Source organism: Natrix helvetica (genome assembly GCF_964273705.1).
Source record: "Natrix helvetica genome assembly, chromosome: 3".
Lineage (NCBI taxonomy): Eukaryota > Metazoa > Chordata > Lepidosauria > Squamata > Natricidae > Natrix > Natrix helvetica.
Genome location: NC_138549.1, coordinates 49,493,002 through 49,509,750, shown reverse-complemented (window position 1 = coordinate 49,509,750; position 16,749 = coordinate 49,493,002). Strand labels below are relative to the sequence as shown.

The 16,749-nt window shown below is 42.6% G+C and overlaps 1 protein-coding gene across 5 annotated transcripts in view; it reads left to right on the top strand.

Moving 5' to 3' along the window:
* The first annotated feature begins 1,479 nt into the window (after positions 1 to 1,479).
* Positions 1,480 to 16,749, top strand: part of BCLAF3 (BCLAF1 and THRAP3 family member 3) — a 42,155-nt gene continuing 26,885 nt past the window's right edge. For all 5 annotated transcript variants that reach the window (XR_014175080.1, XM_081949267.1, XM_081949268.1 and 2 more), the window contains exons 1-2: positions 1,480 to 1,711; positions 16,316 to 16,389. Coding sequence is in view for 4 of the 5 variants with exons in the window: in XM_081949267.1 (XP_081805393.1) it covers positions 16,349 to 16,389 (41 nt within the window). In the remaining variant the exon portion in view is untranslated. The remainder of the gene's footprint in view (positions 1,712 to 16,315; positions 16,390 to 16,749) is intronic.

Sequence of the window (16,749 nt, the reverse complement as noted above, 5' to 3'; positions counted from 1 at the left end):
AGATCAGGGGTGTCAAACTCAAGGCCCCTGGGGCATGCCCAGTTGGCTGCGACCACTTCGTCCACACCCCTCCGGCCCCCAGAGGACAACCACAATGCTGATCCAGCCCTCAATGAAATTGAATTTGACACCCCTGATCTATTTTAATATTAGTTGTTGTAATGTTTACAGTTTATCTTTTCACTATTATGTTGGGAGAATTTCCCTGAGTTCCTAAAATCAAGACTGGAGGCTGGCTGTTTGAAAAGGAGGCATTTCTCTTTATTTGATCCAAAAACAATACTAAGTTTGCTTTGGAGGCAGCTGACCACAAACTGACCTATCAGTAAGATTTTCTACAGGATTTCCTTTGGATGTAATATATGCTTTTATGGCTGAGGGAATTTAGAGGAAATATTTTGATATCTCTATCAGAGCTGATATTTCTGGTTTAGGTATATGATCTTTGCTGTTGTCTTTGAGGGAGTAAAAACACTGGGCAAGTGTTAGAACTCCCTGCCCCCTAGGTGTGGATTAGTTTGCTGGCAGCAATGTATATCTCACTTGCTAATTAGCAGTTTAAAGGGGAAAGTAGACACAGAAGTATTTTCCCATGGGATTTCTTATTTCTTAAGAAAGATTTTTTGGTGTGTGTGTGTTGTTAATAGGGGGTTTCGAAATAAATTCTACAATTGGTACCAGTGGTGTTCTCTAGACCAGTGGTTTTCAGTCAGTGGTCCACAAAGACTTGATGAAATGTTATGATTTAAATCTTGAATTAGGTTTTGGGGGTCTGTGGCCACAAAAGCTATTTAAAGGGGATTCATGAAAAAAGATTGAAAACATCTGCTCTAGTCTACAAGTTAAATTTGTAATTGCTTACATATCACATGTACAACCACTTAGCCACGAGTTAACTAGATGCATTTTAGTCCAGTATATTGCACTAATTTAATGTAGTCTAATGTGCCTATCAAATTTAAAGGAAGTTTCAACTTCAACTAATCATGAATGCGATAGCAGCTATTTGCCTACGAAGAAAGAAAAGACTATTGGAATAGGGGTCCTCTTTGGAGCAGAAGGGACATTTCGAGATGGGGAAAATACTACTTTTGTCCCTGTCGCAGCAACGGTAATCGGCAATAGTTTATAGACTTGTGATGATTGTAGTAGAAGCTGTGTACTACAAAGTAGCTTGACTAATAGGCGTTTAGTATCTCGTGAGAATTCAGCCAGGAAGTAATAAGTATAATTATAATATTTATTGTCATTGTACTTAAATACAACGAAATTGGTTAATCAGTACAGCTTCCTGAAAAAGGAAAGACCATAGAAACCGCAAGCACCAAACATGGAGAAAAGGATTTCCACGAGCTTGGCGGGATAGGAGGAGTGAAACACACAGCCACCCTCATCCACAGAAGAATCACCAAGACGGCCAGTGAATTCCCACTTTCGTTTAGCCCCTACTTCCGGATCATTTACTTCCGGAGCACTAAGCCCAACCCGTTTGTCTGAGGCGGAGTAGACAGGCGGGTTGGTGGACGAGCTTTTCAGTCCTCCGCGCCGCGGGGCTTCTGCTCCACCCCAGCCCGAACCTGGCGGCTTCAAGTTGGACGGAAAACGGGTGCGAGGAGAAACTCTGTCCGCTCCGAGAGCTTTTCTGAGGCAGCGGCTACAGGAGGAGCAGGAAGGGGAGGAGGAGGGCTGGAACGGCGGGGCGAGGTGGAAGGTGAGCGTCTCCGGGTGCCGCCCCCTTCACGGGGCCTCAGTGCTTAGGCTCGCCGCGGAGGGAAGCGCGCCGGACGAGCTTTTAGGGACACGTATCAATCTCGGGGGGCCTCGGAGGTGATGGCTGTGCGCGAAGGTGTGGCGTCCCCTCTACTGTAGGCATTCGAGCCCTGGTTTCGCAATCGGAACGCGCCCGCTCCACGTCCCTTTTCTATGGAAAGAGGGATTTCTTATTTGCGTGACTCTAAGATCATAATGCGCGGGATCCAGGTTTTAGATAGGAATTACTATGAATTAAATGATGCTAACTGTTGTGACACCTTATGAATTTGCTGTTCTAGGGCGGGGAGAACCGAAAAGGTCTCTTGTACCTAAGTTAGGTGAGCAATAATTTTGTGAAACTATGAGGAAAAGAGTTTTCTGAGAAGAATTCCATACTAATCAGTTACGTTTCAACGTGTAACACAAGTAATGTTTTAAATATAGTAATGTGAAAGAGGATTCAAAATATGCCATGGTAAAAAAAAATTGGTTATGAAGTATAATGTTAATTCTTACCAAATTCAAGGTCATTTTTTTCTATATCTTATTAAGAGAGGAGCATTTACTTCAGTGATTTGAGCTTTGTATTGTCTTGAAGAATACCATGGACATGGAAATTTGTTTTACAAGAAAAACAGATTAATTAATGACAATATGTTTCTATAAATGATACAGAATTCAGAGCAAACAAATCTATAGTATGATTTATTAAAAAATTGGGAGTTTGGTTTAGTTAGTTTTTTTCACTTAAATAACCAGGCTGATTTAGAAAGAAGAGCAAAACTGTGTGCCTTTAAGAAAGGACATCACTCAGGATTAATCTCTAGCAATTGCGGTAGTATTTAAGATAAATAGTTAACTGTGTCAAGCCACTAAGAACGTTACCATTTGTTCTATTTCTAATAAGTGACTATAATACTACTGTGAACAATGATTTTCTGGATAAACATTTAAACGGAACAGCGGGGACAGAGAAATAATTGATACAGAACATTTCTGTCCCCAACAATCTAAAATTCATAGGGTTATCAGTGCATGTAACATAGATGTTTGTGCGGGTAAGATTATCATTCCTGCTGTCAAACAAAACTAAGCATTTAATAGTGAGTGCCATACCATGTGCATAAATCATACAAGTGGCAAGAAAATTGGGGCAGACAGGCATAACATAGGCCAGTGATGGCGAACCTTTTTTGGCTCGCGTGCCACAAGTGGGGGGAGCGCAGGGGGTCGTGTGCGGGCGTGCTGCACCCATAATGCAACGCGCGACCCCCTCAGTGTGCATGGGCGCACAACGCGCGACCCCTCCATTTTTACATGCTTTTTTCGCCCTCCCCAGGCTCCAAGGGCTTTATAGGAGCCTGGGGAGGGCGAAAAGAGCCTCTCCCGACCCCCCGGAGGCCCTCCGGAGGCTTCAGGGACCATCCGGAGGCTTCCCTGAAGCCTTCGGAACGCTTAAAACCCCCCTCCGAGCAAACCGGAAGTGACTTCTGGGTTGCTTGGAGGGTCGTTTTAAGCGCTACGAAGGCATCAGGGACGGTCCCAGAAGCCTCTGGGGGGGCAGGGGGGCTCTTTTTGCCCTCCCCAGGCTCCTATAAAGCCTCTGGAGCCTGGGGAAGGCGAAAAATAGCTTTTAAAAAAGTGAACTCAGCTGGCCAGCGTGCGAATGCGCGCTGGCCAGCTGACAGGGCAGCGCCTCACGTGCCCTGACAAATGGCTACGCGTGCCACAGGTTCGCCATCACTGACATAGGCTATGTAGACCGTAAACACAGGGTCAATCAAAATGGATTCAAATGTCTATACACCAATGCACAGAATATGAGGAATAAACAGGGTGAATGAGTAAATGAGGGCAGATACAATATTGTTGCCATTACAGAAACTTGGTGGGATGAAACCCACAAATGGAACATACAGCTAGAATGATTTAAATTATTTAAAAGAAATAGACCAAATAAAAGAGGAGGTGGAGTTGCACTATATATAAGAAATAACTACATCTCTACAGAAATAGAGCACAACAATGATGAGAACTATCTTGAATGCATTTGGGTCAATATTAAAGGTTAGGGGGGAAATGACATTGCCATAGGTCTATACTACAGGCCACCCAACCAAGCAGAGGAAGTGGATGAACTTTTTGCTAGTCAGATAACTAAGGCAGGGGTGTCCAAACTTTTTTCAAAGAGGGCCAGATTGGATGAAGTGAACATGCTGGAGGGCCGAACATTTTCCCGAACATTCTTTGAACAATTACAATTAAATGCAAATGAATTATGAAATGAAACTCACTTAACGACGCTCTTAGCAACCAAAATTTTGGGCTCAATTGTGGTCATAAGTTCTCTTTCTTTTTCTTTCTTTCTTTCATCTCTCTCTCCCACTTTCTTTTTTTCTTTTTCTTTCTTTCTCTCTCTCTCTCTCTGGCTCTTCGTCTCTCTCTCCCTCCCTCCCTCTCTGTCTCCCTCTCTCATTTTGGGACTGCCAGTTGGGAAAGGGCCTTTGCTCCTGCTCCGGGCTGTAATTGCGCCTATGTTTTCCACGGCATGGAGCAGCGGCGAGGCTCTGTGCGGCCAGCGATCATTCCGGAGGCCATCAGTGGGGGGCAGGGTCCCCCCTCGCGTTCCTCGTCTTCCTGGATGGCCCCCGGAGTCATTACCAGCCACGCAGAACCTCGCTGCTGCTCCACGCCTTGGAAAACAGGCGCGCATGCACAGCTCAGAAAATTACAGCCTCCGAGACTTCGTAACGGCGGGAACTTGTTGTCACTGGCCCGGGCTTCTGCAGAAGCTTCCCTCCGAAGTCTTCCGAGGGAGGAAGGGCCAGTTTGGAAAGGGGCTTTGCTCCTGCTCTGGGCTGTAATTGCGCCTATGTTTTCCAGGGCGTGGAGTAGCGGCGAGGCTCTGCGCGGCCAGCGATGATTCCGGAGGCCATCAGTGGGGGGCAGGGTCCCCCCTCGCGTTCCTCGTCTTCCTGGATGGCCCCCGGAGTCATTACCAGCCACGCAGAACCTCGCTGCTGCTCCACGCCTTGGAAAACAGGCGCGCATGCACAGCTCAGAAAATTACAGCCTCCGAGACTTCGTAACGGCGGGAACTTGTTGTCACTGGCCCGGGCTTCTGCAGAAGCTTCCCTCCGAAGTCTTCCGAGGGAGGAAGGGCCAGTTTGGAAAGGGGCTTTGCTCCTGCTCTGGGCTGTAATTGCGCCTATGTTTTCCAGGGCGTGGAGTAGCGGCGAGGCTCTGCGCGGCCAGCGATGATTCCGGAGGCCATCAGTGGGGGGCAGGGTCCCCCCTCGCGTTCCTCGTCTTCCCGGATGGCCTCCGGAATCATCGCTGGCCACGCAGAGCCTCGCCGCTGCTCCACGCCCTGGAAAACATAGGCGCAATTTCCCAACTGGCCCTTCCTCCCTCGGAAGGCTTCGGAGGGAAGCTTCTGCAGAAGCCCGGGCGAGTGACAACAAGTTCCCGCCGTTACGAAGTCTCGGAGGCTGTAATTTTCTGAGCTGTGCGCGTGCGCCTGTTTTCCAAGGCATGGAGCAGCAGCGAGACAGTCTTCTGCTTGCCAATCAGAAGGGAGGGCCGTGGGAGGGCCGCATTTACACAGAGCAGGGAGGGCTGTTAGAGGGCCGTATTAAACCGCCCCCCCGAGCCGCAAATATATTTCAGAGTTCCTGGAGCACCGGGGAACTGCCAGAGGACTGGAAAAGAGCTGATATGGTTCCCATCTTCAAAAAAGGAAAAAATAGATCCAGGAAACTATAGACCTATCAGCCTGACCTCAATACCAGGAAAGATTCTGGAAAAGATAATCAAGCAATGAATTAGCGAACACCTAGAAGTAAACAAAGTAATAGCCAAAGGCCAACATGGGTTTGTCAAAAACAGATCATGCCAGACTAATCTTATTGCATTCTTTGAAAAAATTAGTGGACCAGAGGAATGCCGTTGATATAATTTATTTAGACTTCAGTAAGGCATTTGATAAGGTAGACCATAACCTACTACTAGATAAAGTAGAAGAATATGGGTTAGGCAGCATCACCACCAGATGGATTTGTAACTGGCTGACCAACCACACTCAATGTGTAGTCCTCAATGGAACTGCATCTACATGGAGGGAAGTATGCAGTGGAGTACCCCAAGGCTCTGTTTTAGGCCCAGCACTCTTCAACATCTTCATCAATGATTTGGATGAGGGAATAAATGGGAAACTCATCAAATTTGCAGATGACACCAGGCTGGAAGGAATAGCCAACACTTCAGAAGATAGTCTAAAGATACAGAAGAATCTTGACAAACTTGAACATTGGGCACTATCTAATAAAATGAAATTCAATGGTGAAAAGACTAAGGTTCTACATTTAGTCAAGAGAAACAAAATGCACAGGTACAGTATAGGTGGTACCTTGCTCAATAGTAGTAACTATGAGAGGGATCTTGGAGTCCTAGTGGACAACCATTTAAATATGAGCCAGCAGTGTGCAGCAGCTGCCAAAAAACCAACACAATTCTAGGCTGCATAAATAGAGGGTTAGAATCAAGATCACGTGAAGTGTTAATACCACTTTATAATGCCTTGGTAAGGCCACATTTGGAATACTGCATTCAGTTTTGGTTGCCACGATGTAAAAAAGATGTGGAGACTCTAGAAAGAGTGCAGAGAAGAGCAACAAGAACGATTAGGGGACTGGAGACTAAAACATATGAAGAACGGTTGCAGGAACTGGGTATGTTTAGCTTAAGAGAAAGAAGGACTAGGGGAGACATGATAGCAGTGTTCCAATATCTCAGGGGTTGCCACAAAGAAGAGGGAGTCAAACTATTCTCCAAGGTACCTGAGAGTAGAACAAGAAGGAATGGGTGGAAACTAATCAAGGAGAGAAGCAACTTAGAACTGAGAAATTTCCTGACAGTTAGAACAATTACCGTATTTTTTGGAGTATAAGATGCACCTGAGTATAAGGTTTTGAAGAGGCAATTTTTTAAAAAAAGTAGGTAAATGGAGGGATGGAGAAGGAAAGAAAGAGATAGAAATGCAGTAGATAGGAAGAGAGAGAGAGAAGGTAGGTAGGTAGCTAGAGGGGGGGGGGAGAAATCCAGTAGGTAGGGAGAGAGAGAGAGAGAGAAGGTAGGTAGGTAGATGTTTTCAGGTGTATTTATCCATGTGCTGGACAAAGAAATCATTGACAATCTGCAGCACATAAGACTTGTTTCTGCTGGCACAGCACTTGATCAATCTAATTCTTATCAATCACTTTAACTAAAGCTTTCCGAAAGGAAAAAAAAAGTTTTTGCACTCTGCAAACCTCCCAAAAACGACCCGTTTGTCATGAAAATGGGCCCATTTTTTTTAAAAAAGGCATGAAGAGCCTTTGGAGGGCTTGCAGTTTGCTCCTGGGGGTGGGGTGGGGAGCAAAAAATGAGCAAAAGGCCCATTTCGTGAAAACGGGCCCGTTTTTTTGTCAAAAAAATTGCATGCATAGCCTTAAGGAGGCTTATAGAGTGCTGCTGGGGGGGGGATGGCCCATTCTTTGCTCATTTCTCCCCTCCCCAGCTCCCAGGAGCTCTCTGAAAGCCTCCATAAGGCTATGCACAGCCATTTTGATGAAGGGGGGGAGCTTCTGGAGGCAAAAAATACTGTATTCGATGTATAAGACGCACCCAGATTTTCAGCCTCTTTTTTGAGGCAAAAAGATGCGTCTTATACTCCAAAAATACGGTAATAATAATAATAATAATAATAATAATAATAATAATAATAATAATAATAATAATAAATATTTATTTCTTAGCCGCACCCTCTCCCGAAGGACTCGGGGCGGCGTACAACAAAACATAGGAAATAAATATATCGACATACATATAACAAAACATATACCAAGACATATATACGACATATACAAGGAGGAGGTGAACTGATAGATAAAAACAAGTAAAAACACAATGTTTAAAAACCCCTAAATAAATTGAATGCAATTAAAATACCCCAAATAAAAAACCCGTCAGGAGCGATATAGTTGGATCAAAGTTGAGCCAGGCCAGCAACTTGAAAAAGGTGGGTCTTGAGCTTTACACGAAAGGAGCGGAACAGCTTGCCTCCAGAAGTTGTGATCAGTGGAACAGCTTGCCTCCAGAAGTTGTGAATGCCCCAACACTGGAAGTCTTTAAGAAGATGTTGGATAGCCATTTGTCTGAAACTGTATAGGGTTTCCTGCCTAGGCAGGGGGGTGGACTAGAAGACCTCCAAGGTCCCTTCCAACTCTGCTATTGTATTGTATAAATCAGTGGGTTGTCTGTGGTGAAAAGCATATTACAGGAGATGTACTAGTTTCATCTGATGGAAGCTTAAATAGTATAGAAAGTTACTGTAGATAGTTATATAGGAAGGCATAGTTAGGTTTATATGTGATGAGGTTTGGTCAGTGGTGGGTTCCTCCCGGATCGCACCGGATCGCGCGCGCTCCCTTTCAGCGCTCCACCTGGCTTGCGCGCTCCCTTTCAGCGCTCCACCTGGCTTGCGCGCTCCCTTTCAGCGCTCCACCTGGCTTGCGCGCTCCCTTTCAGCGCTCCACCTGGCTTGCGCGCTCCCTTTCAGCGCTCCACCTGGCTTGCGCGCTCCCTTCCGGCGCTGAAACCGGAAGTACAGTTTTGCCCGGCCCTGGCGAAGCAACGACGCCTGTCTGCGCTCCACCAGCTCGGCTGGGAACGGAGATGTTTCCTCAGCGGAGCGGAGCGCCTGAAAAGTCTTTTCAGGCGCTCCGCTCCGCTGAGGAAACATCTCCGTTCCCAGCCGAGCTGGTGGAGCGCAGGCAGGCGTCGTTGCTTCGCCAGGGGCGGGGCAAGACTGTACTTCCGGTTTCAGCGCCGGAAGGGAGCGCGAGAGCCAGGTGGAGCGCTGAAAGGGAGCGCGCAAGCCAGGTGGAGCGCTGAAAGGGAGCGCGCAAGCCAGGTGGAGCGCTGAAAGGGAGCGCGCGCGATCCGGTGCGATCCAGCAGGAACCCACCACTGGGTTTGGTGTTAGTAACCTTTTAAATCATATATATTTTCTCTCTTCAATAGTTATATAGATGTTTTTGCATGATGTCAACATAAGTGTTCAATATCATTCTACAAAGTAGTAACTTAGTATTTTTAACTTGGTAACTTAGAATTTAGTAACTTAACTTTGGGGTTGTTTCGCTTGGGAAAATTTATTCATTTCAGAGGCAAGCAAGACTTGCTTAGCAGTTTCCTGTAAGATCAGATAATTATAACTCATTTGGTAGATGCCTCTACCAAGATAATCTCTTACTCCAGATATATTTTTGCAAATTCATTTTAATACAGTTTGTTAGAATGTGGTTATATGCATCTGTTCTTTCTGTGATTCAATTCTTATTCTATGATAGTCAGGGTGTTCATTTTGTAGAGCAGGTGTATTTTCATGCACTAATGGTGATGTTAAATAAGATTTCCATTTGTGTGATTGTTCCCCAAAAATGCATAACGTGATAAATATAATACCCTGTGAAGATTTTTCCTAACATATAGTAGTGTAATCCAGAAACAGAGGCTTCCTTATTAGGTAACTTTTACTTTTTTACAACGATAGGATTTAAATTTGTTGATCTCATATGCAGGTGATACAGATGAGAATTTTGGATCAATATTTGCTTCTCCGGATTCCCAATTATCTGAGAGATAATTGTCAGAGCAATTTCCATAGCATGGAGAAAAAGTGATATTTGGGTCATTCTATGGCTCAGTTTTATTTTTATTTAAATATATATCCCACCCATCTCTCCTTTTCCAACAAAACTCTAAATGGCTTACAGTGCTGTTGTAAATCGTAATTATAGAATCATTAAGAATTAAAAACTAAAAATGTAGAGCACAAACTTTATGGGTGTGGGCTCTTGTCTATTACTCCACCAGCCACTTCCAGTACAGCATGCCCCCATTGGGGTGCCAATCAATTGGCAGAGCCAGATTGTAAGGCCCTTCCAGAAAGCTAAAAAGGTGGAGGTGGATTTATGCAGGAGTCACTGCAGAAAAAAATCTTCTAAATCCTGCTGGCTGAAATTTCTTGACTGACAAGGTCTGCAGCAGACCCTTTCTACCAGAGTGAGTGAAGTCAGCCAATTCTATTGGAGCAAGATGGTTCCTCAGGTAAGCAACCCAACAATCAATGCAGTTTGCCTAACAGCATTGTTACATGCGCCACCCTAGAGGCCTCCTAAACTGTCTGTTCCACTGCAATCTGTATCAATTGTAGCTTCTGAATACTTCATTTTTTAATTATCTATTTTTAAAAAGTAACTTCAGTTAAATACTTAAACATACAGTGCTCTTCAATTTTGATATTGTTTCTAAAAAAGCTCATTGGAGTATTGTAATGAACTGAACAACTTAAAACTATAAAAGTATGATCTTAACAAATAACAATTTCTAGCACATTTTTCAAATTAAACATTCCCCAATTTTATTAACAATCTAGTTTCCATTGCCTAAGAGCAGAGTACAGATGAGAAAGTCATTCAAACCCAACTGATGTGAATTCTTTTAATCTTGTAACAACATAGTATTATGTTTGCCTTTTTGTCAGCTTTAAAGACGAAGTTTACCAACTTAATTCTCATCAGTATTTAATAATGCAGGTGTACAAAATAAGTCATTTAAACATTGTTTTGGTATGCAGGAAAACTGTATAAGGCAACTGGTTTAATCCATTTCAGGAAACAATATGTTTACAAACTACTAATGTGTTTACCCAACAAATTATATAAGTATCAAATCATATAACTTACTTTTACTTGACTACAGTTAACAGAAATAATTTAGAAATTATTAAGAGATTTTGATGAACTACTTGAATATATTTTATTTTTGAACCATAAATATAATGTAAATAATAACATGATAGGTCAATAGTGGGCTAGATAAATTAAAATTAGATTTTAGATTCAGCCAAATGGAGTTGGTATAGATAAATCGAAGTCTGGTTTTGGGAATAAAGTTCAGCCTGTTTTGGATAAATCTTACACCTATGAAAGAGCAATTCCATAATATGGGAGTGCTTTTTGAATGATCCAGCTATCACTGGATTCACAGATAGCATGGACTTTTACACAATTAAGATAGAAGTGCCAATAGTGACCTTTCTTAGTCAGATTTGGTGAGTTATCCACACCTTGTTTGTTTCGGGATTTTCTATTGCAACACTATATATAGGATGTCATTGTAAAGTTTGTGTAATCTGCAGTTAACACAAAAGATTATTGCTAAGTTGCCAACCAGTGCGAAGTATAAGAATCAATTGGTTGCTTTTCCAAAAGATCTATATTGGTTGTCAGCTGCTTATTGGATATAATTTAAGATGTTAGTGTCTGCTTATCTGGCATGAACTTACTTGGGAGATCAGAGAGCTCTTGGACAAACAACATAGGCAACAATGCATTTTGGGAAATTGGTAATTTCCTTCATGGTATCTTCCTATGCAGACTAGTCTGGTTCAGAGTTTTTCTTACAGCAGACGTGGAACATTGACATCAGGCAATGTAAGGGTGGCCTACAGATCCTTTCCTATTACTCTCTGGGTTTTTGAAACCTCTTCAAGTATGGTGCATCTTGTTCTCAGGATGTTCTTGTTTTGTTCATAGAGTTTCTGTCCAATATGCTGATACTGAATTTTTAAGTATTGATGTACCTGAAGAATTGCAATGGAAGATTAAAAAATAATGCAAGCCTAATTGATTCATTTTAAAAATTGCAGTAACGTTTCTTATCCAGTCATGGATTGTTCCTGTTGCAAAACTTAGCTGCCAGCCATTGGGAGAATGATACCTTTGTCCAGTTGATCAGCTTCCAAAAAAATGCAAACTCCCTTTCCAAAGACTTTTGAACAAACAACTATCACAGGAAAGAGAAGAGCTGTTACATATTGGTATTTGATTAAACAGCACAAAACAGGGAATAAAAATAAATGGATTAAATTTCCCAGTGAAATTTCATTGAATGGATATTTTTGTAGCAAACATATGAATTTAACTATATCTTTGGCAAAGTTTTCCTCACCTAAAGTAGATAAATTTCTGAATATGTTTGCTAAAAGATCCTATGTTAAAATGTATCAACAATTTTTCTGCAAGATAAAAGTATCTGCATTGGAAATTATACTAGTTTTATTTATTCCTAAAGCTATCCCCATCTATTTCAAATTTTCCATGATTGGAATATGAAGGCTTTGCCTGGTTGTGACTTTATCCACACATATTCAACTTTGATAGAGCTTTAAGTTTTGCAATGATTTTCTTGGCCTGCTGAAATCATGTTGAACATGGCCAGGAATGTTGTTCTATTACTGAATTCTGTATAGAAACACTTCTCTGGTATTAGACACACTTTACTGATTTATTAATAAGCAGAAATCTGAAATGGAAATTTGAAACATGGATGATGGTAGAAATGATAAAGCATAAAAAAAGAAAAGAAAATCAAGTGTCTGTAGTGATGTGCACTGTTCCCTCTAAGGTGTGCGGCTGCGCGCCAGCGCAGGTGGCAAGAAAACACCGCGCAGCAGTTTCCAACTGCCGCGCAGTGTTTTGCACTGTCACAGGCGCCAGAGGCTGGGGAGATCCTTTGCAGACGGCTAGAACTGGCCGCCCGCAAAGGACCTCCCCGGACTTGTTTTGGTGAGCGCGGGGCGACTGAGTTCAGGAAAGCAAGCCCGGGGAGGTCCTTTGTGGGCGGCCAATCCTAGCTGCTTGCGCCCAGCGCTGCGGCAAAAATAAACCTCCAAAGCCTTTTCAAAGCTCCCACCGGCGCCCCTGCCTGTGGCAGCGGCGCCTCCCTCTGTTCGGAGCACCTGAGCTGAGCCCCGTGTTACCCCGCCCCCTCCTCCTCTGCTGTGCTTTTGAGGAGCCATGAGGCCGCGGAAGCCAGTAGGAAGGCGGCGGAGGGGGCGGGAACAGGGGAAAAAGGCCTCATGGATTCTCAAAAGCACGGCGGCGAAGGAGAAGGCAGCAGGGGTAACGCAGTGCCCGCTCAGGTGCTCCGCTCCGAGTGGGGGATGCGCCGCCGCCGCTGCCATGGGCGGGGGCGCCAGTGGGAGCTTTGGCGGCTTCACTCCAAATGTGGTGGTGCCATTGGAGGAGGAGGAGGAGGCAGCTGTTATTCTGGTGGCGGCAAGGGCTCGTCGGCATCTTCAGCGGCAGCCCTGCCCCCTGTGAAAAAAACTGAAGATGGAGAAGATCCACGCAGATGACGTCGCTGCAACATGACTGGAGGAGGAATTCTGGGAGTTGAAGTCCACAAGTCTTCAAGCTGTCAGGTTTGAAGACCCTGGTTTTTTTTTTCCTAAAGGGTTAGGGGTGCAAGGGTCTTGCAACTTGACAGCTTTAGGACTTGCATGCTTCAATGCCAGAGTTCCTGAGGTAACATGACTGGAGGAGGAATTCTGGGAGTTGAAGTCCACAAGTCTTAAAGCTGTCAAGTTTGAAGACCCCTTGGGTTTTTTTTTTCCTAAAGGGTTAGGGATGCAAGGATCTTGTAACTTGACAACTTTAAGACTTGCGTGCTTCAAATGCCAGAGTTTCTGACCCAACATTTTGGTTGCTAAGCAGGAGCGTTGTTAAGTGATACTATATAACACTTTTAATTAAGCGGGTACCTTGAATAAACATAACTTTGAGTTTCAAATAATACTGATTTTGTTGTTGTCTTAGGTGACACCTGTGAAAAAATTCAGGTGCTGCTCAGGCATAAAAATGTGCCGCTCAAACACTATACTTTTCTGCTCACACTGAAAAAAAATTAGAGGGAACATTGGTGATGTGCACAAAAGAGATCTAGTTAAATGAAAAGAAAAGCAGTAGTATTCTACCACAATGTAGTAAGTGTGGAAGAGACATTATTTTCTGGTTTTTTCTTTCCCCTAGCTTTTCTTAGTTAAATCCATATGTATAAAAATGTTTTTCGGATGAACAGTGATACTGACCACCATTAATGAAGGAGGCAGGTCCATTTTATCTATCGTTTCTCTATAGTTTATAGTATATAGAACTACTGTATTGTAACAAAATAGCAAAAGAATTGATGGCTGAAAGTCTACAAAGATTTTGTAATAAACATTTTTGTAAAGTAGATTCCACTTCATTCAATAAAATAACTAAGGTTTCTGAATTATCTGCTATGATTTTCTTATTTAAAGCAAATTCTACATTAAGGCATGGTGTAGATGAAAGTACGAATACAAATAATTAGATATGATACTGAGTTGGTATAATTAGAAAGGCAAAAAGTTAATATTTCTCCATGTTTGAATTTGGGAGATTATTTTGACAGCACAGATTGGGGATTTTAATAACAGACTAACAGAATTGGAAGGGACCTTGAAAGTCTTCTAGTTCAACCCCTTGCTCAAGCAGGAGACCCTATACCATTTCAGACAAATCGTTGTCCAATCTCTTCTTAAAAACCTCCAGTGTTGGAGTAACCACAACTTCTGGAGGCAAGTTGTTCCACTGGTTATTTGTTCTCACTGTCAGGAAATTCCTCCTTAGTTCTAGGTTGCTTCTCTCTTTGATTAGTTTTCTTCATCCGTTTCTTTTGGTCCTGCTTTCAGGTGCTTTGGAAAATAGGTGCACCTCCTCTTCTTTGGGGCAGCCCTTCAGATATTGGAAGACTGCTATGTCACCCCAAGTCCTTCTTTTCCTTAAACTAGACATACCCAATTCCTGCAACCATTGTTGTTGTTTGCTGTTTAATGACCCTGTAATTCCTTGTGGGGTAACTGAATGGAGCTGAGTGTTTACTGGTCGGATGCCCTTCCTGTTGCCAATGCAGAGTTGTTGCAGCAGATATATTCTCATTGTGCCCAGAGAGAGAAATATTGGAACACATGTCTCCCCTAGTGCTTCTTTTCATTAAACTAGACATACCCAGTTCCTGCAACCGTTCTTCGTATGTTTTAGCCTCCAGTCCCCTAATCGTTCTTGTTGCTCTTCTCTGCACTCTTTCCAGAGTCTCAAAATCTTTTTTGAATATTTATTTTGTATAGTGCTAATTCAAAACTTGTTTATCTAGAAGATAATTTCAATATTGCATAGTTTTTGCTACAATGCATATCATGACAGGTTGTTGCAATTAAACAAAGGGTGTGATAATTCAGAAAATAACAGTACATACTAAATATATCTTAATTATGGCATGACTATTAAATTATTGTACATTTATATTTTTAAGAATATAACTTTCTGTGTCCAAGATGTGTGTGTGTGTGTATTTGAATCTTAACATCTAATTGTTGCACAGTGGTCTGCCATTATGGCTAGACTGCAGGATACTGTCAGACTCGCCCCAGTCTGATTTTTTAGGGAAGTAAAACTCTCAACTCCATTTGAAATGAAAAGGCAGTTTTATTAAGAGATGCTGATTGCAGAAGAGTCAAGTGGAATATAAAATTCCTGCATGCCACTACAGAGGTAAAACCCCTGGTTTCGTTAGGCCCTCCCAAAATGGTCCGACTGAGTATAGCCAATCAAGCACCGCCATGATGTTATGGGAAATCTGAGTTGTTTGGGCTGGTGTAATTCCACACTCAAAGTAAACAGCCTTGAAGATGCCAGTGCTCCAGCATGAACCGGATTCCAAATGGCTCTGTTCTTTTTCAACTGTTAATTCCCCCTTCCCAATTTTCTGATGTCCTTGATATGGTCTCTTACCTTTTCGGTCAGTGGGTTTTTGAAATGCTTTGCATTAAGCGGTTGACATGAGCTGCCCTCTATAGCTATTTCAGGACTATATTTCTGCATGTAAGTCTAGATGTGGGCTAGGAAAAAACCCCGTTGCTGGGGATCACTATCAAATTTCAAATCCAGTGGTGGGGTACCATAGGGGCCCAGCACTGGGTGACCCCTCCAGGTGTTGAGGCTGCTGCGGCCACTGCAGGCATGGGTCCGCCTCTGGCATTGTCCACTGTGGTGTATGCAGTCACCCCATTGATCACTGAGGCCAGGGGTGGTTGATCGTCTGGTTGTGGGGCTTGGACAAGTCTTCGCTTGACTTGAGGTTTTCAAAAGCTCCCCACATAAATTTGATGGCTTGTTCCATCATCCAATCAGCTTGGCCATGCTCTCCACCCATCTCTTCTTCCTCCGCCCTAAAGGTATATAGCAAATTGCCCATTTGTCGTCCCCCCCCCTTTCCCATTGATGACAGAATGCCAGCAAGGCACCAAGCACTAATCTTCTGCTAATCCCTGGTTATATCACTTTTAGTGGGAATGATATGATTTAGACTTGCATCCCACTTTTTTTGTGAGCATGTTTTTTCTTTAGAAAATAACTTACTGTAGATTTTTTAAAAATACTAATGAATACAATAAATAAAACCAGCAAATTAACAAAATTTCCATTTTAGATAAAATATGAGGTTGTTTTCTGTTGTAACTTTTCATTCTTATTATCTTATTTATAAATTAAATATTTTTTTGGAAATATATTCTGGTATACATAAACTATTAACAGTTATGGTACTTACTAGTTACTGCTAAATATTTACTTGTTTACATTTTTTCTAATAGTTTAACGAAGACAGCTTACAATTATATGGAAAGATGGTTAGATCACGGTCAAGATCACCACGATGGAAACGAAGGTAAATGGTCATGTTTTTCTATTGCTCATACAGGTAATCCTTAATTTACTAGAAGGCAGCAGCACTAAATGATTACCTGAGAAAAATTCTTAATTATTGGAATTATATTTGGAAGTAAATGTACTCAGGATTTTAGAATGAGAGATCCTCTTATCTGTAAGAATGGAATATAATCTGTCATAACATTGTTTACATTTTGGAATGTAGCTGGTGATGGAACAGAAAAAGTAGTTTTCTGCAGCACTTAAAATTTGCTGCACTTCATATAAATAATTTCCAGAAGCAATTAGTCTGTATAATGGGAATTATCTACATGAGGAACCTGTTCCAGTTTTGCTTCATTTTCCCTCAATTTAACCA